Source organism: Eufriesea mexicana, unplaced genomic scaffold, assembly GCF_001483705.2.
Source record: "Eufriesea mexicana isolate 0111107269 unplaced genomic scaffold, ASM148370v2 scaffold654, whole genome shotgun sequence".
In the NCBI taxonomy this organism is placed as follows: Eukaryota; Metazoa; Arthropoda; class Insecta; order Hymenoptera; family Apidae; genus Eufriesea; species Eufriesea mexicana.
Window position 1 is genome coordinate 1,248,759 of NW_016908877.1, and position 17,179 is coordinate 1,265,937.

Genomic DNA, 17,179 nt, shown 5'->3' on the forward strand with positions numbered 1-17,179 from the left:
TTTTTATCTATTTGTTATGTCGTCGAAAAATCCTGTATGTATAATGTTAAAATTATTGTATTGTAAAAAGCAAACGTGAAAATACACGTTCGTCTTGTTTTATCAATGCATTTATTTCTTCTATTTTGACACTTGATCAAGTTATACTTACCCGAGTGATGCAGAATGCAGAATTTGACGGTAAATAAAACGAGAAAAATGACATTGAATATTTATAGGAAAGAATGGACAGAGTTTAAATAGAGCGCGCTTTATGAGCGCCACAAAGCGTCACGCGGACGCGAGTGAAACCATAATTAACGAGCCGTGGGCACGCTTAGTCGTGTCAGTGTCGATTCGTTGTGGGTATCCGCTGTTGTCAGTACGAAGTAGAAAGAGTAGGATGCGGTATCGCACAACGTTATGGTACATCTCGTGGCCGCGACTTCGTGAGAAGGTCGTCGAGATAATGAACGCATCTTGTTAAGAGAAATGCAGTATATAGTATCACGCGAGTGCAGGGTAGGCTAACCTAAAGCGAGGTGTTGGTGGCTTCGTCAAAGGTGTAGAAGTGTAAAAGTGCGCGGGACTCGTATCGAGAGCGAGTACCAAGGAGTCCCGGTGTCGTGGGATATGCACGGACACGTCAAGATGTCGTCGGGAGGACATAGCAGTCGTACTCGAGCCGTGCACATAAGTTCAATTTTCCAGAAGCTTCATGGTCGTTTCGCTGATCCTATGACATTACCGAAACTTTCGACCGACAAGCGAATGCTGGATAAGACTTGGAAGCTTATGGACAAGGTAGTCAAGTTATGTCAACATCAGAGGATGAATCTAAAAAATTCACCACCGTTCATACTGGACATTCTACCGGATACGTATCAACGATTGAGACTGATATACAGCAAATACGAGGACAGGATGCAGGTGTTACATAGTAACGAACACTTTTGTGTGTTCATCAACAACCTTATGAGAAAGTGCAAGCAAGCCATCAAATTGTTCAAGGAAGGCAAAGAAAAGATGTTTGACGAAACTTCCCATTATCGTAGAAATTTAACCAAGCTCAGTCTTGTGTTTAGCCACATGCTATCCGAATTGAAGGCCATTTTTCCAAACGGAGTGTTTGCCGGACATAAATTCCGTATTACCAAGGCAGATGCAGCCGAGTTCTGGAAAGATAGCTTTGGAATCAGGTGCGTATCGTTTAACGATTCTTTTGCTTTTTTTTTCTTCTTTTTTGTTTCAATCGTGTAAACAATGTAAAGGCAGGACACCTGTCTCGCCGCGTGTTTTCAACTCTGACGTGCGTAAAAACGAATAATAAACGCGCGCTCTGTGGCTCGCACGTGCGCACACCTAACCTAAAAACGACTCTGCGTCTCATTGATATTGACATTACTATCATGTAGCGAAAACCGGGACGTGTCGGCTGGTGTGCACCTGACGCCATTCGCGAAATGTATTTCATCGGTACCGGAAGTTTTCTTTTTTACGTGCGAACTCGTATCGGGGAAGAGCTGTATTTTCGCATGACCTCGAATCACGAAAAGCATTACTGTCGCTACTATTGTTTTCATAGTAATTCGATAATATCATACAATATGGGCATTACGGGCACCTTTTATCCATTAACATTAAAATTAATTATTAATATAACACAAACTGCAGATATGCATTTATATAATATCCCTTTAACAATTTACATAAAGTACATAGATTCAAGAGCGTCATCGAATATTTTTCTTTCGTCGAATAATCGAAAACAGATGACTAGTGATTTGCATTTCCGGTTCGTGACATTAATTATTTGAACGGTGAAGCGATAAATGCGGTCGTTGATTTAATTCCTAATATCGAATAACGGTCACTTCTGTATTAGCACAAAGTTACTTCCGGTGTAATCGGAATTTCATTTATACTTGGTTCTGGGCATCGAACCGTGTAAATTGTCAGGATGAACCGTTACTGGATTATTGTCAGTGGTCGGTTGCTGCCCATTGACAGTCGTTCATGTATCCCGATACAAAACCGTACAGAGCTACACAAAACCGAAAAAATTCACGAATGATGATTCGAGATCTACGAATATATCACGAAAAGAAAAAAAAAAAAAAGAAAAAGGAAAAGAAAAAAAATAGCACGAGAGCGAGCGAGCGAGCGAGAAAGAGAGGAAGAGAGAGAGAGAGAGCGAGAGAGAGAGAGAGAGAGAGAGAGAGAGAGAGAGAGAGAATTTAAAGGCTTGAAAATTGGTGGCAGGACGGGATCGATTGGTTAGATCCGTTTCCTGGTTACTATTCTTGGGGAGCCGGTAGTTTAGTATCGTTTTACAAAACTGATACACCTACTTTTACTGGAATACGTCATGACATGGTATCGGAAAGCGCGTGCGGTGCGCTCTGGGCTACGTGCCGCGTAGCGATTTATCAGCCGGTATAAATAAACGACCAGCAGTTCGAGCCAATTCATGAATGAGTGACTGCTGTACGTTGTCGCGAGAGATCGTCACGATTTGTCGGTACACGAGATTCGTGAACGAATAGTCTCTAGTCGCACGCTCCTTTCGAATACGTTATTACGAATACGTTATTACGAATTTCGCATGTACCGAGATATTGCAAACGCGTTATTATCTCGTGTTTTTTTCCACTCGGCAGAAATTTAAGTACATTTGTTTACCGTTTCATATTCATCCGTACGCGCGTATATCGCCGCGTATTTTTTAAATTATAACAGGGCTTTCTTCGCGTAATATCTCATAATGCGATTTATACTAATCGACAGTAACAGTCCACACGTGGCTGTTTTGTTCGCAGAAATTCATCGCGAAAATTTTCCAACGACGAGGTTAGAAAAATACGCCGTTGGAAATAGGAACAAGCTCCCTCGGAAGCGATAAAACATTAATAACTTATAGAGAACAGAATTAGTTAGGTTAAACATCGTCAAAGATATGTACAGTAGCCCACGAAAGTATTCGCACGCTATATTTCCAAAGAATCCTCTAACTCAAAAGTTCTGATTTTTAATGTAAAGTATAACGCGTTTTCCAATATTTTCATTGATAGAAAATGATTTTGAAGGTAGAAAATCAACGACTAAAGTTTTAGCAATTTTTTTGGCTCTTAAACGGGAGCTCACACAGAGAAATGTTTACTATAGAATTAAACATTTTATATTCAGAAAGTCTCTGTTTATCTTGTATCGTTGTACAGTTACTCCAATTTCGAGTAACAATTGCACCCACGTGAAGCAGTATCTGCAAATAAAAAGAATTGAACCATATGTAACTCGTTATGCTTTACATGCACGCGAACATTCGTTAAAATCAGAATTTTTAGGTTAGAATACTCTCTTAAAGTTTGTACAGCGTTGGAATATTTTTGCGAGCCACTGTATATATAGGAACAGATATTCAATCGTGGGTTGGAAACCTTTTTCCTCTTTCGTTTCATTTCTCGAAATCGTTCCCATCGCTCGTCGTTTCCTTCCGTTTCAATAAACCGCGTGTGCTCGTAGACGAAGAACGGGCCTACGCGTTTTCCGAGAAGGCTAAACAGGAGTTTAAAGAGCTTTTATCGGGGAACCATTGCCGTTCTGAACGTAGGATGCGGGCGATTGCAGCGCGATTAACATGCGGCCAGCCGACTCGATTACGCCGATGCGCGAACTTTCAGTTTCCGGTCAAATGATACGCGGACATCCGGCGGTCCCTGCTACGCTTTTTACGCTCTTACTCCGCTGTTTAATCAGCCAGAACTCCCGCGTATTCCTGCGCATTTAATTCGGCGTTGATAAGATAAATGCAAGTCGCGATTTATCGTACCGGAAACAATATTTATCGTTAATACCGTACGTAACCTATCATAGAAAATTATCGGTATCTCGGTATTTCTGCTCGACCTTCTCGTCGCATGACTCGCTTTCGAAGAAAACGGTATAGGAAATCGCATAAGTCCTCTCCAAAGTCACGTCATTACTCGCGAGAATTTATCGGGAAAAATCGAATATATCTCGTAAAACACGATTGCGAACATTACACGTCATTCCACCAACGTCAATCCCTAACTTATAGTTAGGCCTTATCTAAACCACTTTCCTAACTTTCCCAATTTCCAGCCTACCTTCTTTCCCCTGAAATATCGGTAATACACGATAATACACTTGCGCGAATGGAAACTCAACGTTAATGGATATTTGCAACGACGAAACGTACCGGAAGCAGAGGCAAGGCGTGAGCTTTTATCGAAAAGGAGACCGAAGTGATCTATCCGAGACACAGAGAGACGAAGAGTAGCGGAGTTACCGGGGTCTATAGTTGCGAGGGATTGTACTTTGTGCTGGCGCGAGCTGGGGGGCAGAATCTTCTCTCTTCTACGTTGTGTACGTATAACGATATCCGGATGTGGGTTGGGAAAGCCATATGAGAAAAAAGTGCTGAGGCAGAATGGAATTTAACGAGGTTGAACATTCCGGTTTCTTGTCTCCTACGATTATTTTATTAACGTGTCTCCGGTTCCTTTTTCCCCTCTCGAGAAAATAATTTAACGCGAATCTCTCTGCTCCTCGAGGATAAACCGGCCGGATATGACGGCGCCGTGTCTTATATTTTACTCGGTGCCCGTGTAACCGATATTTCGATAGCATGGGTAGTAGGATGATGGAACCATCGATTCGCTACATCCGGCCTAAAACTGGAGGCAGCGAACGAGTAAGCGAAGAAGAATTATGCGTGGGGGTGAGAGACGTTAATTCGTCTCGCGATTAGCCGCGATATCAGAGGGATCAATATATTTGGAATTCCGTTAGAAAGAATCCCGCTGTTTGCATGACTCTCTGTTTATTCTCGAGATATCGGGTATCAGGTGCATAGCAGATCTGGTGTCTTGAAAACAGGGTGCCGACGCGGATGCAATATGTCGCGTTTGCGATCCTCCATCGACTTAGCATTACGATGCGATATTCAGGTGCTGAAAGGTCTGCCTAGCTAGAAAAGACCTTGATCGAACGGAAGAAACGAACATCACCATCGTCATCGTCGCTCGACTTTCGAGAACGCTCGTGTTCTACCACCGACGCGCAAAAATCTTTGCGGGGGTGGCTCCACGACCTAACCTTTCTCTCCAGCTTTCGCGCAACCTACGATAACTTCGCAAAATTCCACGATATAGCTGTGGCTAAATAAACATCCATCTCTCCTCGAAACGTTTCGAATTCACGGAGCGTAAAATTGCGGCAGATAAAATTGAATTAGAGAGAGAGAAGAGGAAAAGAAACTAGCTAGGGAGAAAAAGGTGAGCAGCTTATAATACAGACGAAATGCGTTACCTCGTTCGAGGAAGCCCGCGAATGACGGTGCACTGGAAACGCGTGAACTGTCGAAAAAGGTTCGCTGAGTTGCGTAGGTGGGAAAAATGGCGTGTGTGAAAGGCGTGCTGGTCCCGGAGGATACTTAGCCACTATATTAATTTCGATCGGCAGGGGTTGGAACCGCATTGATAGAGGCGGACCGATGCGTATCAGCTATCCGTGTCTGGAGAGTTACGACCAAAGAGGCCTGTACCCTTCTCCCCTTTCGTAGTCGGCCAGTTAAGCTCACATCCGGACGTGAGCCGAAGCGGAAGGAAGGGGACGTGACGTCGCGATTAAAGCGAATTAAGCGGAGCGAACTGTAGGAATCGGCGTGGCCGCGTGCACGGACCGGGATCATCCTCTTTGCTTACATTTATCGGAACAGGCGAGCGTTTGCTTCTTTTCGTTTATTCGCTGGATGGTTATCTTCCACCGGTGGCTGGAATTTTTCCTCCATTACTGCCGATCATGCTTGTTCGAGGTAATGGAGCGAGGTAGACCGGATAGCAGCGTTACCTTCATCCTCTCCTCTCCAACGAAATATTTCGCTCGCCTGAAATGTCGAGAAATTAGTTTCGACTGGTACATTCGATAGAACCGGGGACTAATTAGTCGGTTGACCGATTACGTAACGATTGTAGGTACACAACGAGCAAACGTAGGTAGGCGTAGCCTTTGCAGAACGATCGACCAAGGATGAGAAGTATTCGAGAAGCTAACTTCACGTCGATCGGATGACAGAGAAGACTCACAGGGTGTAGTTCTGTTAAAAGTACCTTTGGCTCAGTGGTGCACTGACTGTGATACTCGATATAATACCGATAATACGGTTAACGCAGGCGGCCATCGTGAAGGGAATCAGTCGACGGATTTACACGAGCGTGCAGAACCTTTGAAACGAGCGAACCATCCTTGAAACCCGCTACTCCGATCGTTCCACTGACATTTTCCATCAGCGTATTTTCGCTGTGTATTGCGTAATTGCATTTAGCCATTGATGGTTGGAAACCTTAACTCGTGAACCGTACGCGAAAGGTGTAAATGGAAGCACGCATCGCAGATTCCGGGTTCAGGGTTTCTAATCGCTTCCTTGCGCTGTGATCTTTGAAAAACTGAATGGAACACTTAGAACGAAGCTCGAGGCAAATTTCTACTCTAATTTGACAATTCTCGGTTTAGCCCGTTTCGTTTTGTAACTTCTTTTCTATCTTCGAATCAGACGATTACCTGTTGATCGTCCCGGGGTCTTTCCCCTCCGGAGTACGTAGATATTCGTCGCCTTTTCCAAGTTTGACGTAGGTTGTACAACGAAATAGTATTCGTAGCTGCTTATCGACACTTTTAGCCACCTAATCGCTACATGGTATCGCATAGATTTTAGTATCTCTGTTAGAAAAGTGTCCGTAATAGAATAGACTTGGTAGCACGAGAGTCACGAGGAACATACTCGCGCTGTTGCTCTGACGCTGTACGAAGTATTAGAGATTAATACAAACACTTGACGTTATAATCGATTTGATTTCGAGTCGTAGTTACACAAGTCGGAAACGTCATATGGAAGACGAGATGGATGTGTCGGAAAAGCAGCGATCTATGAATGGAGGCGAGGCTCAGATCAGTCGGCAAGCAAGGACGACTAATTATAGCGTTAGTATCTCTCAGCTTCGTTTTGTACGTTAGCCACGCACTGTCGATGCATATATACGCGTATGCATACAGATATATCGCGGAACATTCAATTCCGAGATGGTACTCCTGCAATAGAGGACGTGACCCAGTTTAATGATGACGTAAAGCGGCTCAGGATTGAAATTCAGGAAGGACACGAGACTCCGTAAATCGTAGCTCTTTCTTCCTTTACCCCTACCCCTTTCCCATCTCGTTATTCGAATCCGTCAGGTGCTCACTTTCCAAATATGAATTTTACACGTTCTACGAGCGAAAGGAAAGAGAGAAAAAGACAGAAAAGTATTTTACCGAGCGGGTCGAGATTCGCCTTGACCCGTTGGGGACACACGATGGCCTGTAATTATGTCATCGTGTTACTCGAATGTGCCTGGGATACATTGACCTATTTTTGCAAGCAAAGAACGTTGAATTAATGTCTCTCGACGTACTGTTGCAGACCAGATAAAGTCGCGTGACATCGAGTCATGGTCAATCGTATTTAGTTTTCACTATGTAAGAAAGAACGAAAGTAGGGTGGGGCTCGATTGATGACTAAATAAAATCTACTAATGATGCTAAAAATAGACAAGGCCAGGAACGAGTGTAAATGCCGTGACGTAGAGCGAAAACGCGTAGGACACACATTTGTCACCATAAAAATAAGTAGTAACAGCGCGCAGGAAACATCTGCAGTCGAGAATTGTTTTGAACAAAATCAGACTTAAAATTTGAGATCGTTTACATGATAAAATTCGAAGTTTCAGCGTAGAAAGTTTCTCAGAAGTTTCAATGTCGCGAAAGTAATGAGAGTAAACATATTTATTTATTTATCAACGTGACGTTACAACACGTAAAGTGCGCATTCTGATGCTGTTTACTTTAAGAAGTGTGCAATATTCCATAATGAAAACATTCGAAGAATTTCGCTGAATAAAAAACTATTCATCTAAGAGTTTATGAAACGTATAAATTTTGACGTACTTTTCACATATTCCATATAAATAATCCGTGGTTGTTAGAACACAAATTACTAATACAAATATTTGCATATACATTAAACAAAGGTAGGTAAACAATTAGAAGTATGCTTCAATGTTGCTTTTCAAGCCATGGGGAGATGCTTGGGGTCCATGACGTTCCACCACTTTGCCTTCTTTGTCTACGATGAATTTTGTGAAGTTCCATTTTATGAAATCACCAAGGATTCCTCCTTGCTCCTGCTTTAAATATTTCCACAGAGGATGTGCTTTGTCCCCGTTCACGTCGATCTTTTCGAATAGATCGAATTTAACCTGGAACAAAGCCCAATCAGTAACAGATAATTTCAATCTTTGATTAGAATCTTCCTTAAAGATTTGCATACCCTTTGCCGATCGGCGAAGCTACATATTTCTTCGCTGTCTCCTGGTTCTTGCCCATTAAATTGATTACAGGGGAAAGCCAAAATTCGTAAACCTACAAACATAGCGTTTCAATGATTGTTCCATAGAGTCTTCTTTATTCTCTTACCTTTTGAATCGGCATATTCATCGTATAACTCGTTCAATTCCTTATAATTGCTTGCTGTGAGGCCGCATTTTGACGCTACATTTACGATTAAACAGACATGTCCTTTGTACCTGTAAATGAGACGAATAAAATCTTTGTAATGGGAATTTTACATTCACGTGTTTGTGAACATTAGTTAATATTAAGTATTATTTACTTTTCCAGAGGAACGTCTTCGCCCTTGATGGATTTAGCAGTGAAATCGTAAATGGATTTCGCTTCCTTGTAGTTTTCGTTTCCACTCATAGTTGTTGACACAACTGAAATCATTGGATGTTTTAAATATTTTATTGTATTAAAGGTTTTAAACGAAAATATAATTTACGTGATAAATGAATTGTTTTGCACCCTTAACATATTAAAAGCGGACAGCAAATACAAAGAAAAAAAGATAAAAAAAAATACTTATTAGTAAATTGAGAATGTCAGTAAACCATTATTATTGTTATTAATCATCGTATTGATTTGTTAATATCGTTACAGAAATTGTCAGAAAGTATCATAAAATTTTAATTACGTGATCATTTTTATTCTTCTTGTTCTTTTTTGTAAATTTAAATACAAAAGGTGTGTTTTTCGTTACAAAAGTTTTCATAGTAATTGTCATTGTATAGAGATCAAAAAGCAGTTTTAACACTAACCTTATTCGCATAACGATTGCCTGCGACTTCATTATTAATGTACGAATACGGTCTACATAGATTCTACTGTTGGTATGCGTTTTGCAGTATCAATGTCAGAGCAAAGACATATTTGATATTATTTTTCGTGTTTTTCATATTTTTAACAATTTTATTTTTCATATATAACAAAATTAATATTTATAATATTTATAGTGCTTACAATATTTTAATGAAAGAAGAAAAACCATGACTCATAATGTAATTGTAATATTTTTATTTGAAATTTATATATATCGTTTCTATTATGAGGTGCTAATGAATACGGTATATGAGATGGGCGTTTCACTTGCCATACGTCATTTTCTGTATACCTATGTTAAAAGTACACCGTCCATATTTTCAGAGATATCAAATTCTTTGCAATTACTTAATGACATTAGTTCAAAATGTATTACTCAATTAACCAATCATATTTTATTTTCCTTTTTACGTGAAAAATAATGATACTTTTTTCAGAATATATTTTATATTTTATTATAAACATAAACGCAATTTCATGCAATTGTTACTAATAAAAAATGCAATACCTGTAACGAATGCTGTACTGAAAGATATTATTAGAGTAAAAATTTGAATTATGCTTGTCATTCTCTTACAGCAGGGAGGGGGGAACAGATGTCAGACTTATAGTATTACGTGCCTGAAAAATTTCGTATAACATGAGTAAAGCCTACCGGCACCAGCAGTTTTAAAATATTCATTCTCCGTTGGTCGATATGTAAGGGAACAGAAGTATACGATCGTGTTCCTGAAATTTTTAGCGCAAATACCACATTTTACGTCATGAGAAATTTCAGAAATTAAACGCAGGACTTTGTACTTTATTGAAATACTAGAAAATAATCATTAGTTTTTAGGTTTAAAATATTTATTGTACGTTAATGAAGTAAAGATTAAGTCATTTTGAATACCTGTGATAGGTTATACGGTACTTCAACGATATTTGATAAATTTGTGCTGATTGTACAAGATTATGCAATGGTTTTCATTGTTAATCGCAATTAATTTGCGTATTCTAAAGTAATATATAAAACAGAAGAAAGAAAAACGGTTAAGTGAATATTTTGCGAAAATATCAATACAAGACATACAGTTTTTTATATAGAGTACTTTGAAATTGATGCCATCTGTTGTTCATTGGTCAAACCTTCGTAAATTGCACGAATGTGTGATATTTTACACCTATTTATTCTAACCTTGTTAATTATTCTAAATTTTAATCCCGTTTTCTATTGCGAAAGCAATAGATATATTGAAATGATTATTAATGCCTGATCCTAATGCTCGTGAAAAGAATTGAATGAATCTTACCAATGATACGTAGTTAAATATCGCAAAGAGAAAACGAGGAACAGAACCACACTCTATGAAGACTGATTTTGCACTGGCAAGTCTGCTATGAGTTGAGAGTTACCGGCCCTCGCATGAGCACAAACATACCAGTATGATATACCCAATTCATCGTTACAAAAGAAAATGACATCGATAATTTGAAATTTTATGTTGATTCATTCATCACTTGAGTACATTCTATTTTATGAGAATTGTGTACACTATAAATACAGTAATGTTGTGCAATTGTTAGGTTATGATCGTGTTATTGAAGAGAACTACATCTGCAATCATGTTGCTAAGAAATGATTTTTATATTTGTTTTCAGTACGTTGGTTCCATGGAAGGTATTCAAGGATAAGTTAAATGAAGTTCATCCAATTAGTTCTGGATTACAAGCCATGGCATTAAAGTCAACGATAGATCTCACGTGCAATGATTATATTTCTAACTTTGAATTTGATGTATTTACGAGGTAAATTTATAAACACGGAAAATAACTGTTTTATACAATCAACCAATTAAACGAGTCATCATAAATTTATTTATCATTACAGGTTATTCCAACCATGGTCTACACTTCTTCGTAATTGGAAAATTCTGGCTGTGACACATCCTGGATACGTAGCTTTTCTTACTTATGATGAAGTGAAAGCACGTTTACAAAAGTATTGTAGTACTAGACCTGGAAGTTATGTATTCAGATTAAGTTGCACAAGGTTAGGACAATGGGCTATTGGTTATGTCACGTCAGATGGGGATATTCTTCAAACGATACCTCATAACAAAAGTCTTTGTCAAGCATTATTAGATGGATATAGGGAAGGATTGTAAGCATGCTATCTCTTTACATATTATGAATATAAATTCATTAAAAAGTTTCTAAGGTCTATAATTTGTTTTCAGTTACTTATATCCCGATGGCCGTAATATAAATCCAGACTTAACTTGGGCAGTTCAACCCACTCCAGAAGAACATATAAAAGTCACAGCAGAACAATATGAATTGTATTGTGAAATGGGTAGCACATTCCAGTTATGTAAAATTTGTGCAGAAAACGATAAAGATGTGAGGATAGAACCTTGTGGACATCTTCTTTGTACTCCATGTCTCACAGCTTGGCAGGTACTAATATATAACTTACTCTATATATTTTCAAATCATTCATAAAAAGAAATTCTATAGAAATACAAATAAATAAATATATTTATAGGATTCTGAGGGACAGGGTTGTCCATTTTGTCGAGCTGAAATTAAAGGAACTGAACAAATAGTAATTGATCCGTTTGATCCACGAAGAACACATCGACCGGGAACACAATCAGCATCTGCTAGTAATGCATCGACTCCCACGCGGGACCTTGACCCGGACACCGAGGTATCCGACTAGGAGTAGCACCTACACTCATTACATTAAATGTGCTCTATGTATAACAACTTCTCAGCAAAACGCCTCATTTTTAAAGAATGCTTCATGCATTTCATGTGAGATCTCGAGTTTGTACGATTGTCATGTCATGTCATTTATAGAATTATCATCAAACACGTAGCCTCTCACGAGGTACATAAGTTTAAATATAATGACGAACTTATTAAAGTTAATATTTCAGAGAGTAAATAATGTAAAAAGGGACCAACTTTTTTGTCTCTATATGAGTTTCGTTCGAATCGTATTTTTTCCTTTTCTTTTCTTTTCTTTTTCTTTTCTTTTTTTTTTACATTATTTGTCTATGTATATAAGTACATGTAGAATGACTCGCAGAATAATTCTGAGAAAGTTTAAGTTTACAATTAATATGAATGTTTCTTACAGTTCACGTGTTTATTTAAACTAACATATGTTTTTACATTACTTGTTTGTATGTATCACGATTTACGAAAAATCTTCCGGTTTATGGAGACCCTAAGGTAGGTTGCTTTTTTGCATTACAAAGTCGAGGGCTTATTGTACGAGTCATCGTTCTTGTTTTGCACCGTTTGCACTCAATCCCATATTCTTCGTGCCGTTTATCATACACGTTACTACGTTGTACTTGCTGTGCAATGATTTAGTTAAAATAATGGAACTTACATTTTACTTACGACAAGCAGATAATGTCTAGAAATAACATTGTAGTCGATTTTCGTATCAAGTTTACAATAATAATTACATACAGGACACATTTTATACAATAGAGTAAAGATTTTTGCTCGCGACTAATCAAGGAACCATTCATATTTTAAATGCATGTGCCAATGTATAGCTGGCAGCGTCTTCTTTGCGGTGTATGCATACAAGACTTGGAGTTAGAATGCTTCATCTCTACATACAATTGCATTATTTATCAAATAAGAGATTTGTAACGTCAATACTTTTCCAAGAATATTAACCTGTTTATAAATTTACGTTGGATCCGCACAAGTAAGAAATTTTTTGCTGTAAACGAAATTCATTTAACAAGACCTTGATTCGATACTCCTCGCTTTACGTTTCGTTTCAAACGAATTTAAATCCTTTTTATTAATTGATATTTTATTAGTATGTATATCGAATGTCCACAAATGCAAACAATGACATGGTAAAAGTATAGAACGGAAAGGAATAGTGATTTTGATAGTACTAAGAAATAAGAAAGAGACAAAACAAAGTAATCTTCCAACGGAAATAACGTTGCTTACATCGAGCAATAGAAATGCTATATAGCCCATGAATGAACAATCGTTCATTCATTGTATTTTATTAGAATTAATTACGTACCTGTTGGCGATAGAAACAATGTAATAACATGCGACATCTTTACCAGGGAAAAGAAGTTATTATTTTTCTTTACTTTAGAATATTTATTATTTATTCTGTTCACGTATAAAACAAACTTTAAGGAGTTATACCAGTGATTGTATGGTAGCACTTCATACCGAATTTCGATGCTGTGGTGTATACGTTATCTTTCCTTTTTCTTTTTTTCAGTATCTTAATGCTGTAGATCCTGTATGCAATAATGCATGCAAGAGCAATTAAAAAATCGTACTCGTCCCCATGAACGAAAATTATATTTTTTTATCGTATAAATTGGCAATTAATGATCGAAAAAGAAGGGGAGTAATAATTTTTTAAGCATAGTATTACGTATCTTTACATATACTACGAAGTCTACTACATCTTGCACTAAAAACTCGAAATTAAAAGATAGATTTTTTACTGCGTTTACGTGTAGCCATTAGCATAATTTGTACAATGACTAGTGCTGCTAATTGATCAATCGTTTAGATCCATTCATGCTGTGTATATCCAGCACTGAAAGAGGTCTAAAATAAATAATTCATAAACATTACAAATTGTAGCGTACGTTTCTTCCTATTCATTGTAAGATATTAGGGTTCTGAGAAATACCTTCATTGTTTTTCTTTCGGTTTTCTTCTTTATCTCGTTTTAAATAAAATTATATTATCATTATATCGAATTACTTTTGCATATTATGTACTTGCATCCCTTTTGCTGGATTCTAATTTCTACGTCTATTGAATCAGTGTTCCAGCAACAGGGAACTACTGAAAAATGAACCAAGGTGTTACATCGTTATATCGTTCGCATGATCGTTTATCTTTATTTCATAATGTTATCTACTGGGTCCATTGCTCTGCCCGCTGCATGATCGAAAACTAATCGATAATGTACATAGCCGAAGGAAACGTATTTTGACTCGCTTAACGCAGGTAAGTGAACAAATGCATTATGACTCTGCGCTTTACCGCTTTGTAATTATGCTCGTTCTTAACTGTGATGTTCTTCCACATACAGGTTTATTTTGCTGCATCCTTTTTATTTCTATTAATTCTAAGAATTTTTATTTCATTAACATTCAAGGAAATTCACTACATTCTAAAATTTGATTATTATATTAACAAATTTACCATTATCTAAGATCAAAGTCTACTCTATACGCGTTCACGCGTTTCTTTGCGTCAAGTAACAATAAACGTTAGCAGACTAAAATAGAATGAATCCTGCTTTTGTTAATCAAATTTACAAAGATTAATGTGTCTTTCTTTTACGCTCGATGTTTTAGGAAATCATGGATCTGTGCAACGGACACTGCGGGCTGATGTGTTACGATTCGGACGAAGAAGAAGACTCCAGCCCAACGAATTCACCGATTCCAACTCGAAGGATTGTACCGAGTCCACCGCTACCTCCTCGACGACCTTCTCCATCACCCACGCCAAACAGTCATTCGAGGAATGGTCGTCATTTAACTGTTCCGAAGGAAAATGCTCCTCCACCGCCGATGTCTACAGTCAACACGGTATTCAACCCCAATAACGACAATCAGCAAAACAATAATAGTAAGCAACGGAAAGAAAAGGAATTTATCTTTGATTTGACTACTTATTTCTCTTCTCTCTATTCAGAAGTTGAGAATTGTTCCGTTCAAGTAGTAACATTTGCTTTACTTTGGCAGTGAACTCCGAAGCAGGATACGATATGCTACATCGCGCTTCTTCACCCTCTCCAGTGCCACCGATACTTCCTACGTCATTTACAGTGGCTAGAAGCCATGTTCGTCGATCACAAGGAAATCATTTAGCCGCGTCGCAACCGCAACCACCGCCGACATTACCTGAAAAACCGAATCGTGCTAGCAGTGGGTCTTCGTCGACGACCAGCCAAGTTTCGTCCAGCAATAACGTACCACCGGTTCCGCCGCCATTGTCAATGCCACGACCGCCGAAAACGACCAGTAAAGAGACCAACAGACAGGATCATCATTACGAAAACACAATCGTGATACCTGGTACAAGACAACACGTCGTGAGGAACATTAATCTGGAAGCGAATACAGCTCGATTGTCCGCCCTGATGAGAGGTAAGGACGATCCTACCGGTTCCTCTAAGCCAGAATCCGCGGCATATGAGAACGTGAACGTCGAACACATTTCCAAGCTGACAGCTCTCGGATTCGCGCAAGACACCGTGATTAGAGCCCTCGGTATTACTAGGAACGATCTTGAAATGGCTTGTGACATACTGCACGAATTTGCCACGAAATCGTCTTGACCAGGTATGCATAAAATGCAAACCTAAAAAAGAGATTAGGTACCGAATTCATATTTTAATGGACACTGCTTCATAACTTATGTTAAATATTAACGCTTTCCTTAAAAGAAAAGTGAAATTAATACATGACAATCTAATAAATTTCATACTGTAGAAGAAAGTAGAGATAATCGCATATCTTTCTTTGCAACAGAAGTTAACGATTTTAGTCACGGTATCTTTCTGTTTCTTTTTGTTCCAGGATTGAATACCGAGGAACTGTAATTGGCTCTACTTGCCGCACTTTTGACGAGCATTATGCGTAGAAACGTGTAGAACTTGCTATCACAGATTATTGGGAAAACCATCTTTTCCTTCCTCGCACTCAGGCATCGCGTAATTCAAGCAACGCACGGACCGAGAGCCAATATATAAAGATTTCCTGTCCAGTTAATCCGCAACACACTCGATCGTTTTTGCACGCATCGTGCGTCAATGTTTCTTCAACCTTGCTACTCGACCGAACCATCTTCGCAGAAGATATTCTGAAATACCAGTGTATTTCTTTCCCTTACACGTACTCGATACACACAACCGATACAAATAGAAGAAGACTGCTTAAAACTGCGAGAAGGCGCGACAAATGTTACAAATGTAAGTAAGAGTTAAACTTTACGAGAATAGTTCGCGGCCGCTGAGTACAAAGTCTTTCGTTTCCCGCGATCGATGCAAGCGAAAATTGCTGTCACATATTTCCCTAAGTAGTTCTCCATCTTGCGTATAGAGTAACTAAATTTTTCAATCTACTTAAGGCAAGAATTTATATTTACGTTTTTAAAGAAAGCATTCGCATGCAATTACGCAATTGTACAGTGGCCAAATTTATAAATAAGCTAATTTAACAATTTTCCCTTTTTCATTCATATATATATATATATCTCGTTATTTGTTTCCTGGGAAAAGGAATAATCAGATCAGATTTTTACAAGATATTTAAAATACCTCTTATATATTATAAAAATCGACTGTAACTACGAACGAGTTATAATTATCGTAATTCAATACAAAGTACCTTTAAATATTTCTTACGTGCTCCATAGGATTGATATTAATTGTACGAAACGTTTTGTCGATCGCGTGTAGTGACTAGCGTTATTTATCAAATGTGATACTTAAGTTTTAATAATTCTTGACTGCACTGAATAGACCTATCGATGCATGAGAAGTGAATCTTGTTAATCAATATTTAATTACGTTGAGAGAGAAAAGTATAAAGAAAAAGAAACGAATATTAGACAAAACACTTCACTTTGATACAATTTTTAGCCGTTTTTATTTAAATGATTTACAGAAGTTCATAAAAATACTCGTAATTGTAAAATTTTGTTTCTATAAGTTAATTTAACATACGCTTAATGACACATCCTCGTAATTCTGTGGCTTTTGTCGTATCAATTCGTATCCTAATAATTGTAAAAACGAGACTTAAAATATACACGTACGAATACTTTCTTTCCGCGTAATAAGTTCGTTGTCATGAACGGTAAAGAGAACGATGTATGCTTCAACGTCGTGAATGAATTGCATTGGAATCAATCC

At 38.1% G+C, this 17,179-nt stretch overlaps 2 protein-coding genes across 5 annotated transcripts; one reads left to right on the top strand and one right to left on the bottom strand.

Moving 5' to 3' along the window:
* Nucleotides 1-336: 336 nt before the first annotated feature.
* On the top strand, nucleotides 337-16,452 carry Cbl (E3 ubiquitin-protein ligase CBL). Of its 2 annotated transcripts, none has more exons than XM_017898708.1 (8): nucleotides 337-1,178; nucleotides 10,894-11,040; nucleotides 11,123-11,395; nucleotides 11,472-11,691; nucleotides 11,780-11,944; nucleotides 14,613-14,889; nucleotides 15,006-15,605; nucleotides 15,843-16,452. In XM_017898708.1, exons 1-7 carry the CDS (start codon nucleotides 613-615, stop codon nucleotides 15,599-15,601), a joined length of 2,244 nt encoding a protein of 747 aa, XP_017754197.1. In that variant the 5' UTR covers nucleotides 337-612; the 3' UTR covers nucleotides 15,602-15,605; nucleotides 15,843-16,452. The 2 variants fall into 2 exon arrangements, with proteins under 2 accessions (XP_017754197.1, XP_017754198.1); XM_017898709.1 differs by having other exon boundaries at nucleotides 15,006-15,410.
* On the bottom strand, nucleotides 7,807-10,642 carry Gtpx1 (glutathione peroxidase-like 1). Of its 3 annotated transcripts, XM_017898710.1 has the most exons (6): nucleotides 10,545-10,620; nucleotides 9,874-9,981; nucleotides 8,708-8,810; nucleotides 8,512-8,621; nucleotides 8,366-8,457; nucleotides 7,807-8,294 (listed from the first exon to the last, which is right to left on the bottom strand). In XM_017898710.1, the coding sequence occupies exons 2-6, from the start codon at nucleotides 9,932-9,934 to the stop codon at nucleotides 8,079-8,081; spliced, it is 582 nt and encodes a 193-aa protein (XP_017754199.1). In that variant the 5' UTR covers nucleotides 9,935-9,981; nucleotides 10,545-10,620; the 3' UTR covers nucleotides 7,807-8,078. The 3 variants fall into 3 exon arrangements, with proteins under 3 accessions (XP_017754199.1, XP_017754201.1, XP_017754200.1); XM_017898712.1 differs by lacking the exon at nucleotides 9,874-9,981 and having other exon boundaries at nucleotides 10,545-10,642; XM_017898711.1 differs by lacking the exons at nucleotides 9,874-9,981; nucleotides 10,545-10,620 and adding an exon at nucleotides 9,761-9,844.
* Nucleotides 16,453-17,179: the final 727 nt, after the last annotated feature.

Coding starts and splice junctions, on each gene's coding strand:
- Cbl (XM_017898708.1), top strand. CDS start 613: ATGCACGGACACGTCAAGATGTCGTCGGGAGGACATAGCAGTCGTACT. Junction 1,179..10,893: donor AAAGATAGCTTTGGAATCAG/GTGCGTATCGTT, acceptor ATTTGTTTTCAG/TACGTTGGTTCCATGGAAGG. Junction 11,692..11,779: donor CATGTCTCACAGCTTGGCAG/GTACTAATATAT, acceptor ATATATTTATAG/GATTCTGAGGGACAGGGTTG.
- Gtpx1 (XM_017898710.1), bottom strand. CDS start 9,934: ATGAATATTTTAAAACTGCTGGTGCCGGTAGGCTTTACTCATGTTATA. Junction 8,811..9,873: donor TGTTATACGAAATTTTTCAG/GCACGTAATACT, acceptor CAATGATTTCAG/TTGTGTCAACAACTATGAGT. Junction 8,622..8,707: donor GAAGACGTTCCTCTGGAAAA/GTAAATAATACT, acceptor TCTCATTTACAG/GTACAAAGGACATGTCTGTT.